General features: G+C 45.3%; 1 protein-coding gene across 2 annotated transcripts in view; it reads left to right on the top strand.

The window, feature by feature from the left end:
- LOC123482917 (UPF0687 protein C20orf27 homolog) overlaps window positions 1-12,465 on the top strand; it is a 30,716-nt gene extending 18,251 nt beyond the window's left edge. For both annotated transcript variants that reach the window (XM_045212148.1, XM_045212147.1), the window contains exons 3-6: window positions 3,914-4,062; window positions 7,707-7,845; window positions 8,649-8,774; window positions 12,278-12,465. In XM_045212148.1, coding sequence (XP_045068083.1) covers window positions 3,914-4,062; window positions 7,707-7,845; window positions 8,649-8,774; window positions 12,278-12,378 — 515 coding nt within the window. In that variant the 3' untranslated portion in view covers window positions 12,379-12,465. The remainder of the gene's footprint in view (window positions 1-3,913; window positions 4,063-7,706; window positions 7,846-8,648; window positions 8,775-12,277) is intronic.
- Window positions 12,466-13,620: the final 1,155 nt, after the last annotated feature.

The raw sequence follows: 13,620 nt of genomic DNA, 5'->3' as shown, positions 1-13,620 counted from the left end.
TTCAACGACAAACACCAGGGAGGTTTTCCAATGCCTCGCAAAGAAGGGCATCTATTGGTAGATGGGTAAAAAAAGAAAACAGACATTGAATATCACTTTGCGCATGGTGAAGTTATTTAATTGCACTTTGGATGGTGTATCAATACACCCAGTCACTACAGAGATACAGGCGTTCTTCCTAACTCACCATGAGGCCAATGGATATTTTAAACCAGTTCGAGTTAAATGGCTGTGATAGGAGAAAACTGAGGATGGATCAACAACATTGTAGTTAGTCCACAATACTAACCTAAATGTCAGAGTGAAAAGAAGGAAGCCTGTACAGAATACAAATATTCCAAAACATGCATCCTGTTTGCAATAAGGAATTAATGTAATACTGCAAAAAATGTGGCCAAGAAATTCACTTTTTGTCCTGAATACAAAGCATGTTTGGTGTGGGCAAATCCAACACAACACTTTACCGAGTACCACTCGGCAAGGACTGGGGAGTTTTTTTTAGGATTTAACAATTAAAAGGAATAGAGCTAAGCACAGGCAAAGTCTTAGAGGAAACCTGGTTCGGTCTGCTTTCCAACAGACACTAGGAGACAAATCCACCTTTCAGCAGGACAATAACCTAAAATGCAAGGCCAAATATACACTGGAGTTACTTACCAAGACGACATTGAATGTTCCCAAGTGGCCTAGTTAAATCTAAGGCAAGACTTGAAAATGGCTGTCTAGCAATGATCAGCAACCAACTTGACAGAGCTTGAAGAATTTTTAAAAGAATAATTGGCAAATAATGTACACTCCAGGTTTGCGAAGCTCTTAGAGACTTACCCAGAAAAACTCACAGCTGTAATCGCTGCCAAAGTTGATTCTAACATGTATTGAGGCGTTTGAATACTTATCTAATCAAGATCTATTAGTGTTTTAATTTCCATAAAAAAAGTTAGAATTCTTCTTCCACTTTGACATGAGAGTATTTTGTGTAAATCATTGACAAAAAAATTGCAATTAAATCCATTTTAATCCCACTTTGTAACATAACAAAATGTGGGGAAAAATCAAGGGGTGTGAATACTTTCTGAATGCACTGTATGAAACCATGCAACTGTAAAGTTGATTAGGTTCAAGGGTTATATTTCCTTCTCATACATTTTTATCTTCTTTTAATATCATTTTATATCATTTTAATCTGAACAGCCATCCACTGCCTGATGAAATTCTGACTCACAATGTTATTAAAGAAATACAATCACAGTGCCTCTGACTCCTAAACTCTTATCTTCTTGACCCAGATAGGATTAACTCAAGCAAGGCAATGGAAATAAATGCTGTAGATACGCATCACTCTTTTAATGGGAAATAAAGTACGAAAATAAAAAAGTATATGAATATGATGATACTGTGACAATGTATGCCAGAGGGACAGTCAAGTTACAGCATTTCAAAAGATCAGTGATCTAATGTGTTACACAAGGCATTCAAACAAACACAGTCTGATTCCCAAATTTACATTTACATTTTCGTCATTTAGCAGACGCTCTTATCCTGAGCGACTTACAAATTGGTGCATTCACCTTATGATAGCCAGTGGGACAACCACTTTACAATTATTATTTTTATTAATTTTTTTGGGGTGGGGTAAGGGTGGGTAGAAGGATTACTTTATCCTATCCCAGGTATTCCTTAAAGAGGTGGGGTTTCAAGTGTCTCCGGAAGGTGGTGAGCGACTCCGCTCTCCTGGCGTCGTGAGGGAGCTTGTTCCACCATTGGGGTGCCAGAGCAGCGAACAGTTTTGACTGGGCTGAGCGGGAACTGTGCTTCCACAGAGGTAGGGGGGCCAGCAGGCCAGAGGTGGATGAACGCAATGCCCTCGTTTGGGTGTACGGACTGATCAGAGCCTGAAGGTACGGAGGTGCCGTTCCCCTCACAGCTCCGTAGGCAAGTACCATGGTCTTGTAGCAGATGCGAGCTTCAACTGGAAGCCAGTGGAGTGTGCGGAGGAGCGGGGTGACGTAAGAGAACTTGGGAAGGTTGAACACCAGACGGGCTGCGGCGTTCTGGATGAGTTGTAGGGGTTTAATGGCACAGGCAGGGAGCCCAGCCAACAGCGAGTTGCAGTAATCCAGACGGGAGATGACAAGTGCCTGGATTAGGACCTGTGCCGCTTCCTGTGTAAGGCAGGGTCGTACTCTGCGAATGTTGTAGAGCATGAACCTACAGGATCGGGTCACCGCCTTGATGTTAGCGGAGAACGACAGGGTGTTGTCCAGGGTCACGCCAAGGCTCTTTGCACTCTGGGAGGAGGACACAGCGAAGTTGTCAACCGTGATGGCGAGATCATCGAACGGGCAGTCCTTCCCCGGGAGGAAGAGCAGCTTCCTCTTGCCGAGGTTCAGCTTGAGGTGGTGATCCGTCATCCACACTGATATGTCTGCCAGACATGCAGAGATGCGATTCGCCACCTGGTTATCAGAAGGGGGAAAGGAGAAGATTAGTTGTGTGTCGTCTGCGTAGCAATGATAGGCCATGTGAGGATATGACAGAGCCAAGTGACTTGGTGTATAGCGAGAATAGGAGAGGGCCTAGAACTGAGCCTTGGGGGACACCAGTGGTGAGAGCACGTGGTGCGGAGACAGATTCTCGCCACGCCACCTGGTAGGAGCGACCTGTCAGGTAGGACGCAATCCAAGAGTGAGCCGCGCCGGAGATGCCCAACTCGGAGAGGGTGGAGAGGAGGATCTGATGGTTCACAGTATCAAAGGCAGCAGATAGGTCTAGAAGGATGAGTGCAGAGGAGAGAGAGTTAGCTTTAGCAGTGCGGAGAGCCTCCATGACACAAAGAGCAGTCTCAGTTGAATGACCAGTCTTGAAACCTGACTGGTTTGGATCAAGAAGGTCATTCTGAGAGAGATAGCAAGAGAGTTGGCTAAAGACGGCACGCTCAAGAGTTTTGGAGAGAAAAGAAAGAAGGGATACTGGTCTGTAGTTGTTGACATCGGAGGGCACGAGTGTAGGTTTTTTGAGAAGGGGTGCAACTCTTGCTCTCTTGAAGACGGAAGGGACATAGCCAGCGGTCAAGGATGAGTTGATGAGCGGGGTGAGGTAAGGGAGAAAGTCTCCGGGAATGGTCTGGAGAAGAGAGGAGGGGATAGGGTCAACCGGGCAGGTTGTTGGGCGGCCGGCCGTCACAAGTCGCAAGATTTCATCTGGAGAGAGAGGGGAGAAAGAAGTCAAACCATAGGGTAGGGCAGTGTGAGCAGGACCAGCGATGTCATTTGACTTAACAAACGAGGATCGGATGTCGTCAACCTTCTTTTCAAAATGGCACCCTATTCCCTATATAGTGCACTAGTTTTGACCAGAGACATGAGAGACAGTGGTAGAGATCTATTATTCTATAATACCATTTAGTCTTCCTCTATAAATGCTGTGACAAGTGGTTTCCTTCAAATGTCAATTTAATGAACGTTTAATGGATAATAAAGTTGTTTATCTTATGACTGCAGGGCATTCTGGGATAGGCCTAGTCTTTTTTTTATTATTCTTTACCCCATATCAAATCCTCAATCTTCTCCCTGAAAGATGTGTTTTCCTTCCATGATTACAAATATATTTTGTTACTATTGCTTTTAAGAGTGATCACAGACATTTTGAAGAGGCACTCAAATGACCGAAAATAAGTGGATTTACAATCAAAGTTCAAGATGCCATGTTCTCCCTTGGAAATAAATACATATGAAAAAAATTAAATGTATATATTTTTAATTTCTTTTATAGCCACTAACCACTCATTGCTGAGTGTCACTGGCATACAGTTGTTCCCATGGGAAACTGTTGTACCAGAGGCCCTTGCTGTGTGTGTGTGTGTGTGTGTGTGTGTGAGACAAGTCATTAAGTTAGTTGCTCTCTCCCTCTTCAGGCTCCGCGTCGAAGGTGGGAGGTGTTAGTTTCTCAGAAGAGCCAGCCACCGCTGTCGCCGGCACTCCCTCCCATGTCCACTTTGATGAGAAGCTCCACGACTCTGTTGTCATGGTGATCCCTGAGCCTGATGGGAACTTTATGGTCAAGGTGGGTTTTGGATTAAAGAATTTAACGTGTCTGACGTGACAATGACCATAAGAGTTGGCAAAACGGCACACCCATAGAGCTAGGATTCTCCTAAACTTTCCCCTTCATCTCCAGTGGTCCCTCTTTTCTTGAAAACATCAGTACAGACAGTGTTGCCATTTTGTACTATGAGGTTAACCTGTATCGGGTTGCAAAATTCCAGGAACTTTCAATAAATTCCCTGGTTTACTAGAAATCCTTGTTGGAGGATTCTGGATTTCCTTCTTATTCCCTCCTGATTCCTGGAATCCTCCAACCGGGATTTGGGGATAACCAGGGAATTTAGTAAAAGTTCCCTGAATTTTGCAACCCTAAACCTGTATGACAACTAAGGGGAGGAGGAGAGTTTCTCTCTCATCTCTGCTAATCTCCTGTATCTGTTCTGAAGGTTCAGTTACAAATCAAATCAAATGTTATTTGCCACATGCGCCGAATACAACAGGTGTAGACCTTACAGTGATATGCTTATTTACAAGCCCTTAACCAACAATGCAGTTTTAAGAAGGAAAAAAAAAGAAAGAAAGTGTTAAGTAGAAAATAGAAAAGTAAAAAATAATTAAAGCGCAACGTTAAAATAACAGTAGGGAGGCACCGGTTAGTCGAGGTAATATGTACATGTGGGTAGAGTTAAAGTGACTATGCATTGATAATAAACAGAGTCGCAGCAGCGTAAAAGAGGGGGTGGGTTGGGGGGGACAATGCAAATAGTCCGGGTAGCCATGATTAGCTGTTCAGGAGTCTTACGGCTTGGGGGTAGAAGCTGTTAAGAAGCCTTTTGGACCTAGACTTGGCGCTCCGGTACCGCTTGTCATGCGGTAGCAGAGAGAACAGTCTATGACTAGGGTGGCTGGAGTCTTTGACAATTTTTAGGGCCTTACTCTCACACCGCCTGGTATAGAGGTCCTGGATGGCAGGAAACTCTTCCCCAGTGATGTACATGGCCGTACGCACTACCCTCTGTAGTGCCTTGCGGTCGGAGGCCGAGCAGTTGCCATGCCAGGTGGTGATGCAACCAGTCAGGATGCTCTCGATGGTGCAGCTGTATAACTTTTTGAGGATCTGAGGACCCATGCCAAATCTTTTCAGTCTCCTGAGGGGGAATAGGTTTTGTCGTGCCCTCTTCACGACTGTCTTGGTGTGTTTGGACCATGATCGTTTGTTGGTGATGTGGACACCAAGGAACTTTAAGCTCTCAACCTGTTCCACTACAGCCCGTCGATGAGAATGTATTTTCTGCCTGTAGTCCACAATCATCTCCTTTGTCTTGATCACATTGAGGGAGAGGTTGTTATCCTGGCACCACACGGCCAGGTCTCTGACCTCCTCCCTATAGGCTGTCTCATCGTTGTCTGTGATCAGGCCTACCACTGTTGTGTCGCCGGCAAACTTAATGATGGTGTTGGAGTCGTGCCTGGCCATGCAGTCATGGGTGAACAGGGAGTACAGGAGGGGACTGAGCACGCACCCCTGAGGGGCCCCCGTGTTGAGGATCAGCGTGGCAGATGTGTTGTTACCTACCCTTACCACCTGGGGGCGGCCCGTCAGGAAGTCCAGAATCCAGTTGCAGAGGGAGGTTTTTAGTCCTAGGGTCCTTAGCTTAGTGATGAGCTTTGAGGGCACTATGGTGTTGAATGCTGAGCTGTAGTCAATGAATAGCATTCTCACGTAGGTGTTCCTCTTGTCCAGGTGGGAAAGGGCAGTGTGCAATGCAATAGAGATTGCATCATCTGTGGATCTGTTGGGGCGGTATGCAAATTGGAGTGGGTCTAGGGTTTCTGGGATAATGGTGTTGATGTGAGCCATGACCAGCCTTTCAAAGCACTTCATGGCTACAGACGTGAGTGCTACAGGTCGGTAGGCATTTAGGCAGGTTATCTTAATGTTCTTGGGCACAGGGACTATGGTGGTCTGCTTGAAACATGTTGGTATTACAGACTCAGTCAGGGACATGTTGAAAATGTCAGTGTAGACACTTGCCAGTTGGTCAGCGCATGCTCGGAGTACATGTCCTGGTAATCCGTCTGGCCCTGTGCCTTGTGAATGTTGGCCTGCTTAAAAGTCTTACTCACGTCTGCTACGGAGAGCGTAATCACATAGTCATCCGGAACAGCTGATGCTCTCATGCATGCTTCAGTGTTGCTTGCCTCGAAGCGAGCATAGAAGTGATTTAGCTCATCTGGTAGGCTCATGTCACTGGGCAGCTCGTGGCTGTGCTTCCCTTTTGTAGTCTGTAGTAGTTTGCAAGCCCTGCCACATCCGACGAGCATCAGAGCCAGTGTAGTACGATTCAGTTTTAGTCCTGTATTGACTCTTTGCTTGTTTAATGGTTCGTCGGAGGGCATAGCGGGATTTCTTATAAGCGTCCGGGTTAGAGTCCCGCTCCTTGAAAGCGGCAGCTCTAGCCTTTAGCTCAGTGTGGATGTTGCCTGTAATCCATGGCTTCTGGTTGGGGTATGTACGTACGGTCACTGTGGGGATGACGTCATCGATGCACTTATTGATGAAGCCAGTGACTGATGTGGTGTACTCCTCAATGCCATAGGAAGAATCCCGGAACATATTCCAGTCTGTGCTAGCAAAACTTTCCTGTAGCTTAGCATCTGCGTCATCTGACCACTTCCTTATTAACCGAGTCACTGGTGCCAGTCCTCTCCCCTTCTGTGTACCAGGGGATGGCTGTGGATCAGAGAACCCCTGTACTCTTTGCAGCATAGCACTGTAGTCGTGGGCGTGTAGTGTGACTGTGCTGCGGTTCTGACAGCCCTTTGATTCTGCTGCCCCGGTGTGGGAAGTGAGGTCCACCAGACAGACGACAGCGGTGAATGTGCCTTGTGTCTGAAGTTCTCTGCCACCCCCTTGGAACCACAGAGTAGCTGCTTCTGGCAACAGCGGCTTGTTTAAATCAGATGTGGTGGGATGTAGTCAGTGTGTGGGATGGTTGGACATGGACGGTATGCTGCATAGCTGTTTAATCAAAGCACTAGGTTTTTGTGTTTCTTTCACTCTCTTTTCGCCCTCTCTTCTTCACTTGTTGTTATTGTTTGTTGTTTGACAAGGCTAGAGGGTCATGTGAGGCTTGTTTGAGGCGTTTGACTGTCTGGAAGGGCTGAGGCTAATCTATTGGCTCCTTTCTCTCTCTCTGTCTCTTTCGCTCTCGTTTTCTTTTTCCGCTCGCTCTTTCTCCCTCTCTATTTCTCTCTCTCCCTTGATCTCTCTTTGGCTTGTTATTTCCTCCTTCCTTATCTCTTCTCTTGCAGCTTTTTCGCTTGCTCCATTTTCTTTCCCCATCATGCCCTTTTTCATCTTCACTCTCTCTGTCTTCCTCTCTATTGTTAAATTGCATTGTATGATTTTTATGAAATCACATGAACCAGAAAGGATGTTTATCAGAGAGAAAAGCAAGTTAGTTTCTTTTTGTTGCCATTTTGTTCAGATGAAACTGAAGGATGTGCATCTTCAAAAACTGGAAGTTTCTTTGCAACGCTAATTCCTTTTCATTTTTGGAATCTCACTCTCTCTTTTATTGCTAGAAAATGCTTTTCCTGTGCATTTGTGTGTATGGTGAATGTATTTCTCTCTCTCTCTTATTTATATATATCTGTCAGGTTGGTTTCCTGAAGACCCAGCACAAGTATGAGATTGTTTTCACCCTCCCGGAGGTTCCATCACTGGGGAAGGACGTGTCTCCAGCTCCAGTACCCAACCCCCACGTCCGCATCACCGATATCACTCCTGTACCAGAGGGTATGTCAGAGTCTTGCTCAACTCAGCCCTAGTCCCTGTCCCAGTCCTATCCTTTGACCTAACCCCAGTCCCAGCTACCTCGCCACAACCCATGGTTCAGCCTTGCCATAGCCGTCAGATACAGCCTTTGCCCTATACCCAGACCTAATCCAAACCCTTTTGAAGTTCCACTGATCTTTGCCCAGTCTCCAGTTGACCAGACCTTCATGTCAGTCATGTTTTACAGTAGCTGTGCATCTCAAATATACAGGAAAGACTGAAAGTGTGTCGGTCCATGACAGAACCCGAATCAGGAAATGTTGAAATGTTGAACCATTTTGCTAACATCCCTGAGGGAGTTTCTGGATTTCGTAATGAGGGTTGTTCTTACCACTCATTCTAACGCTTCAGTAGTTTGTTCTAGCGTTGAACTGAGTTAGTTGCTACGTTCCATTAAACCATCTGCTGGAAAACCATGACCTTTTACTTTCATCCCTGTGATCTTTCTGTGACCTCTTGGACTGTGTGTGTGTGTGTGTGTGTGTGTGTGTGTGTGTGTGTGTGTGTTATTTGTAGTGTTTGCCAGCTGTGTTTATGTGTTTGACCCCAGAGAGTTTTTCCATTCTGGTTGACAGACTTGATGCAGTGGAAGAAGAGGGAAATATATAAGGAGGAGAATAAAGAGAAGTAAACAATGAAAATAAATGTAAAGTCATACCAAGCACCTCTCTCTCCCTCCCCCCCCTCTCTCTCTTTCTGTATACGTGTTCCCTATCCCTCTGGCTTTTTGCCCTTCTTTCCCCTTCCTTCCTTCCTCTCCTCAGGTGGTCTGAGAGTGACATGTGAGTACATGGCCCACCAGGAGGGGGTGCTGTGTGAGGAGGTGATGCTGGTCAGTGAGAGCCAGGAGGATGTCTGCGTGGGGGTCAAGGTGCACGCCCGCGTCATGGGTAAGACCACAGTTAGAGGCCAGCTACATCGTAACGTTGGACGAGCATGATACACCCCTATTGATTTTAAATGAGACCTACTGTTTTCTGGGCGCGCTAGGGTAGCTGTGGTGTTACACCCATGATAACAAAATCAGAGGGGGCATTCCAGGTCGTCTTTATTGCAGTCACACTGCTCAGATGATCTGGGTTGCAATCATTAGTCCAACGGAAAACGTTTCCCCCCGTTTCGTTCCGTTTGCTTCCGTTTTGTTCATAGTGAATACATCCCAGATCTCCCAACGCTTGGAGAAGTGTTGATTGATCAATATGAAACCATTGCACCACTTAACTTCCTTTCCAGTTTGAAGCAATGTACCGTACCTAAAAATGAAATATTCTGATGAAAACAGCTTGTGTTGTGGTGTCATGCAATATGTGCTCTGTAGAGGTACAGGTAACTGCCAAAATAAAGGACACCGCAGCATAAAGTGTCTTAATAGGGCGTTGGCCCACCATGAGCCAGAACAGCTTCAATGCACTTTGGCATAGATTCTACAAGTGTCTGGAACTATTGGAGGGATGCGACACCATTCTTCAACAAGAAATTCCCTAATTTGGTGTTTTGTTGATGGTGGTGGAAAACAGCGCTCCAGAATCTCCCATAAGTGTTCAATTGGTGACGGAGACGGCCATGGCATATGGTTTACATCGTTTTCATGCTCATCAAACCATTCAGTGACCACTAGTGCCCTGTGGATGGGGGCATTGTCATCCTATGGAGGCATAGCCATGATAGCCAAAATAATGGCCTGCCCAGCATTTTTATACATGACCCTAAGCATGATGGGATGTTAATTGCTTAATTAACTCAGGAACCACACACCTGTGTGGAAGCACCTGCTTTCAATATACTTTGTATCCCTCATTTACGCAAGTGTTTCCATTATTTTGGCAGTTACCTGTAATTCCCTCATTATTAATACACAACAGTATTGAAAACCAACTGCCTCTTCTAATAGAGTTTCTAAAGAAGTATCAGTTTAGTTCTACTGTAGCCATCTTGTCATTTTCTTCCCAAAGCAAAGCAAGGCAATGATGTATTTTTATGTAGCATTGTTGAATTGCGTAACAGTCTAGCACCTAGGAGACTGGTTGTGAGAGTAGATGTAGTAGTGTGCTGCTGCCACCTGCTGGTAAGTGTGAACAGCACGGTTTAAATTAAGCGCATCACTGAAAACTGTGATACTGTGATAACCTGAGTAAAATGAAATAAGTCACGCATAAGTGGAGAGCTTATGATTTGGTATAATACTTGCACTGTATTGAACATGACTGATTGATTATAATCACTGCATCCCGTTCTTTCTTCCTGGCACTTGAGTTGGAGCCATTTTCTGTCTGTAGCACACTGTGGCAGTACTGGGACTCAGACTGCTTTCAGTGTCTGGAAGCATTGAATAGATTATGTCATGATGATTCACTTTGGAACCTAACACAAACCCTGTAATTAATTTCCTTTCAACAGAAAAGTATTTTCTATTTATAAACTCAGCAAAAAAAGAAACGTCCCTTTTTCAGGACCCTGTCTTTCAAAGATAATTAGTAAAAATCCAAATAACTTCACAGATCTTAATTGTAAAGGGTTTAAACACTGTTTCCCATGCTTGTTCAATGAACCATAAACAATTAATGAACATGCACCTGTGGAACGGTCGTTAAGACACTAACAGCTTACAGACGGTAGGCAATTAAGGTCACAGTTATGAAAACTTAGGACACTAAAGAGGCCTTTCTACTGGCTCTGAAAAACACCAAAAGAAAGATGCCCAGGGTCCCTGCTCATCTGCGTGAACGTGCCTTTAGCATGCTGCAAGGAGGCATGAGGACTGCGGATGTGAATAAATTGCAATGTCCGTACTGTGAGACGCCTAAGACAGCGCTACAGGGAGACAGGACGGACAGCTGATCGCCCTCGCAGTGGCAGACCACGTGTAACAACACCTGCATAGGATCAGTATATCCGAACATCACACTTGCGGGACAGGTACAGGATGGCAACAACAACTGCCCGAGTTACACCTGGAACGCACAATCCCTCCCATCAGTGCTCAGACTGTCCGCAATAGGCTGAGAGAGGCTGGACTGAGGGCTTGTAGGCCTGTTGTAAGGCAGGTCCTCACCAGACAACACCGGCAACAACGTCGCCTATGGGCACAAACCCACCGTCGCTGGACCAGACAGGACTGGCAAAAAGTGCTCTTCACTGACGAGTCGCGGTTTTGTCTCACCAGGGGTGATGGTCGGATTCGCGTTTATCGTCGAAGGAATGAGCGTTACACCGAGGCCTGTACTCTGGAGCGGGATCGATTTGGAGGTGGAGGGTCCGTCATGGTCTAGGGCGGTGTGTCACAGCATCATCGGACTGAGCTTGTTGTCATTGCAGGCAATCTCAACGCTGTGCGTTACAGGGAAGACATCCTCCTCCCTCATGTGGTACCCTTCCTGCAGGCTCATCCTGACATGACCCTCCAGCATGACAATGCCACCAGCCATACTGCTCGTTCTGTGCGTGATTTCCTGCAAGACAGGAATGTCAGTGTTCTGCCATGGCCAGCGAAGAGCCCGGATCTCAATTTCATTGAGCACGTCTGGGACCTGTTGGATCGGAGAATGAGGGCTTGGGCCATTCCCCCCAGAAATGTCCGGGAACTTGCAGGTGCATTAGTGGAAGAGTTGGGTAACATCTCACAGCAAGAACTGGCAAATATGGTGCAGTCCATGAGGAGGAGATGCACTGCAGTACTTAATGTGGCCACACCAGATACTGACTGTTACTTTTGATTTTATTCAGGGACACATTATTCAATTTCTATTAGTCACATGTCTGTGGAACTTGTTCAGTTTGTCTCAGTTGTTGAATCTTATGTTCATACAAATATTTTCACATGTTAAGTTTGCTGAAAATAAATGCAGTTGACAGTGAGAGGACGTTTCTTTTTTTTGCTGAGTTTATAGTTATCTATCCATTTTCAGTCATTTATGTATTTTAAATTAAAATAGTGCAAAAAAATGACTGATAGACAGACAGTCTATTTGTGTCAACTAGCTACCTAATAAATGGGTTGGTGGGTAGCGTTTTTATTTACAGGCTGTGGAGCCCTGGTCAAAAGTAGTGCACTACATCGGGCTTAGGGTGCCATTTGGGACAAAACCACAGTGGTGATCCGAACTTGAACATCTATAGTCAGGCAGAGCAGGGGAGGGGATATAGTTGAATGAAAGGGTTCGTGGAGAGGCCAGGCAACAGATCAACCCACAGCTTAATCCTTAAGGCTTTACTGTATCTCACTCACTCTCTACTTCACCACACTTTAATAGAGAGCACTGGCACTGGTCGGATGTTGTGGACTAAACCATTTCTGAGAAATAGCCTAATGGTATTTTTTATTTTTTTCTCTCCCTCTCTTTCATTTTCTGTTGCTATCTCTCGCTCTCTCTCTTTCTCTCTCCCTGTTTCCCAGACCGTCACCATGGTACACCCATGTTGTTGGAAGGAGTGCGTTGTGTGGGAGTGGAGCTGGAGTATGACTCTGAACAGAGTGACTGGCAAGGATTTGACTAAACCAGACAGTGACACACACTCACAAAAGGCCGTGCCACACACATTTACATTTTAGTCATTTAGCAGACGCTCTTATCCAGAGCGACTTACAGGAGCAATTAGGGTTATGTGCCTTGCTCAAGGGCACATCGACAGATTTTTCACCTAGTCGGTTCGGGGATTAGAACCAACGACCTTTCGGTTACTGGCACAACGCTCTTAACCACTAAGCTACCTGCCGCCACATGTAATCAAATTCAACATCCACTGTACTTAAAACAATCCCTGACCATTCAAGATGTTATGGTCCTAAAGGAGGATTCAATTATGAAATGGATAGAAGTTATTTTAAGTAGTAATAGTAGTCTGGGTTTTTAATTTTACATGTAGGCTGTACTTGGCCTCTAAAAGCTGAATTGCAGCACACAACACATACAAGTAAACAAAATTTTTTTTACGTTGCTTGAAAAGTAACACAAACAAGTATCAAGACTTTTAAAGCAAGTCCAATGTGATCCGATCACAATTGAGCTTCCCTCTAAACTATTCTGAACAAAAATATAAACGCAACATGCAACAATTTCAAATATTTTACTGAGTTACAGTTCATATAAGGAAATCAGTCAATTGAAATAAATTAATTAGGCCCTATTCTATGGATTCCACATGACTGGGAATAAAGATATGCATCTGTTGGTCACAGATACCTGAATAAAAGGTAGGGGCGTGGATCAGAAAATCTGTCAGTGTCTGGTGTGACCACCATTTGTCTCATGCAGCGCGACATCTCCTTCGCATAGAGTTGATCAGGCAGTTGATTGTGGCCTGTGGAATGTTGTCCCACTCCTCTAAAATTGCTGTGCGAAATTGCTGGATGTTGGCAGAAACTGGAACATACTGTCATACACGTCCATCCAGAGCATCCCAAACATGCTCAATGGGTGACATGTCTGGTGAGTATGCAGACCATGGATGAACTGGGACATTTTCAGCTTCTAGGAATTGGGGCTGTGCATTATCAGGCTGAAACATGAGGTGATGGCGGTGGATAAATGACACGACAATGGACCTCCAGGATTTTCGTCATGGTATCTTGGTGCATTCAAATTGCTATCGATAAAATGCAATTGTGTTCGTTGTCCCTAGCTTATGCCTGCCCATTCCATAACCCCACAGCCACCATGGGGCTCTCTATTCACAACATTGACATCAGCAAATCGCTCACCCACACAACGCCATACACAATGTCTGCCATCTACCCGG

This window comes from Coregonus clupeaformis, unplaced genomic scaffold (assembly GCF_020615455.1).
Source record: "Coregonus clupeaformis isolate EN_2021a unplaced genomic scaffold, ASM2061545v1 scaf0001, whole genome shotgun sequence".
NCBI lineage: Eukaryota > Metazoa > Chordata > Actinopteri > Salmoniformes > Salmonidae > Coregonus > Coregonus clupeaformis.
This window is presented reverse-complemented; position numbering and strand designations above follow the sequence as displayed.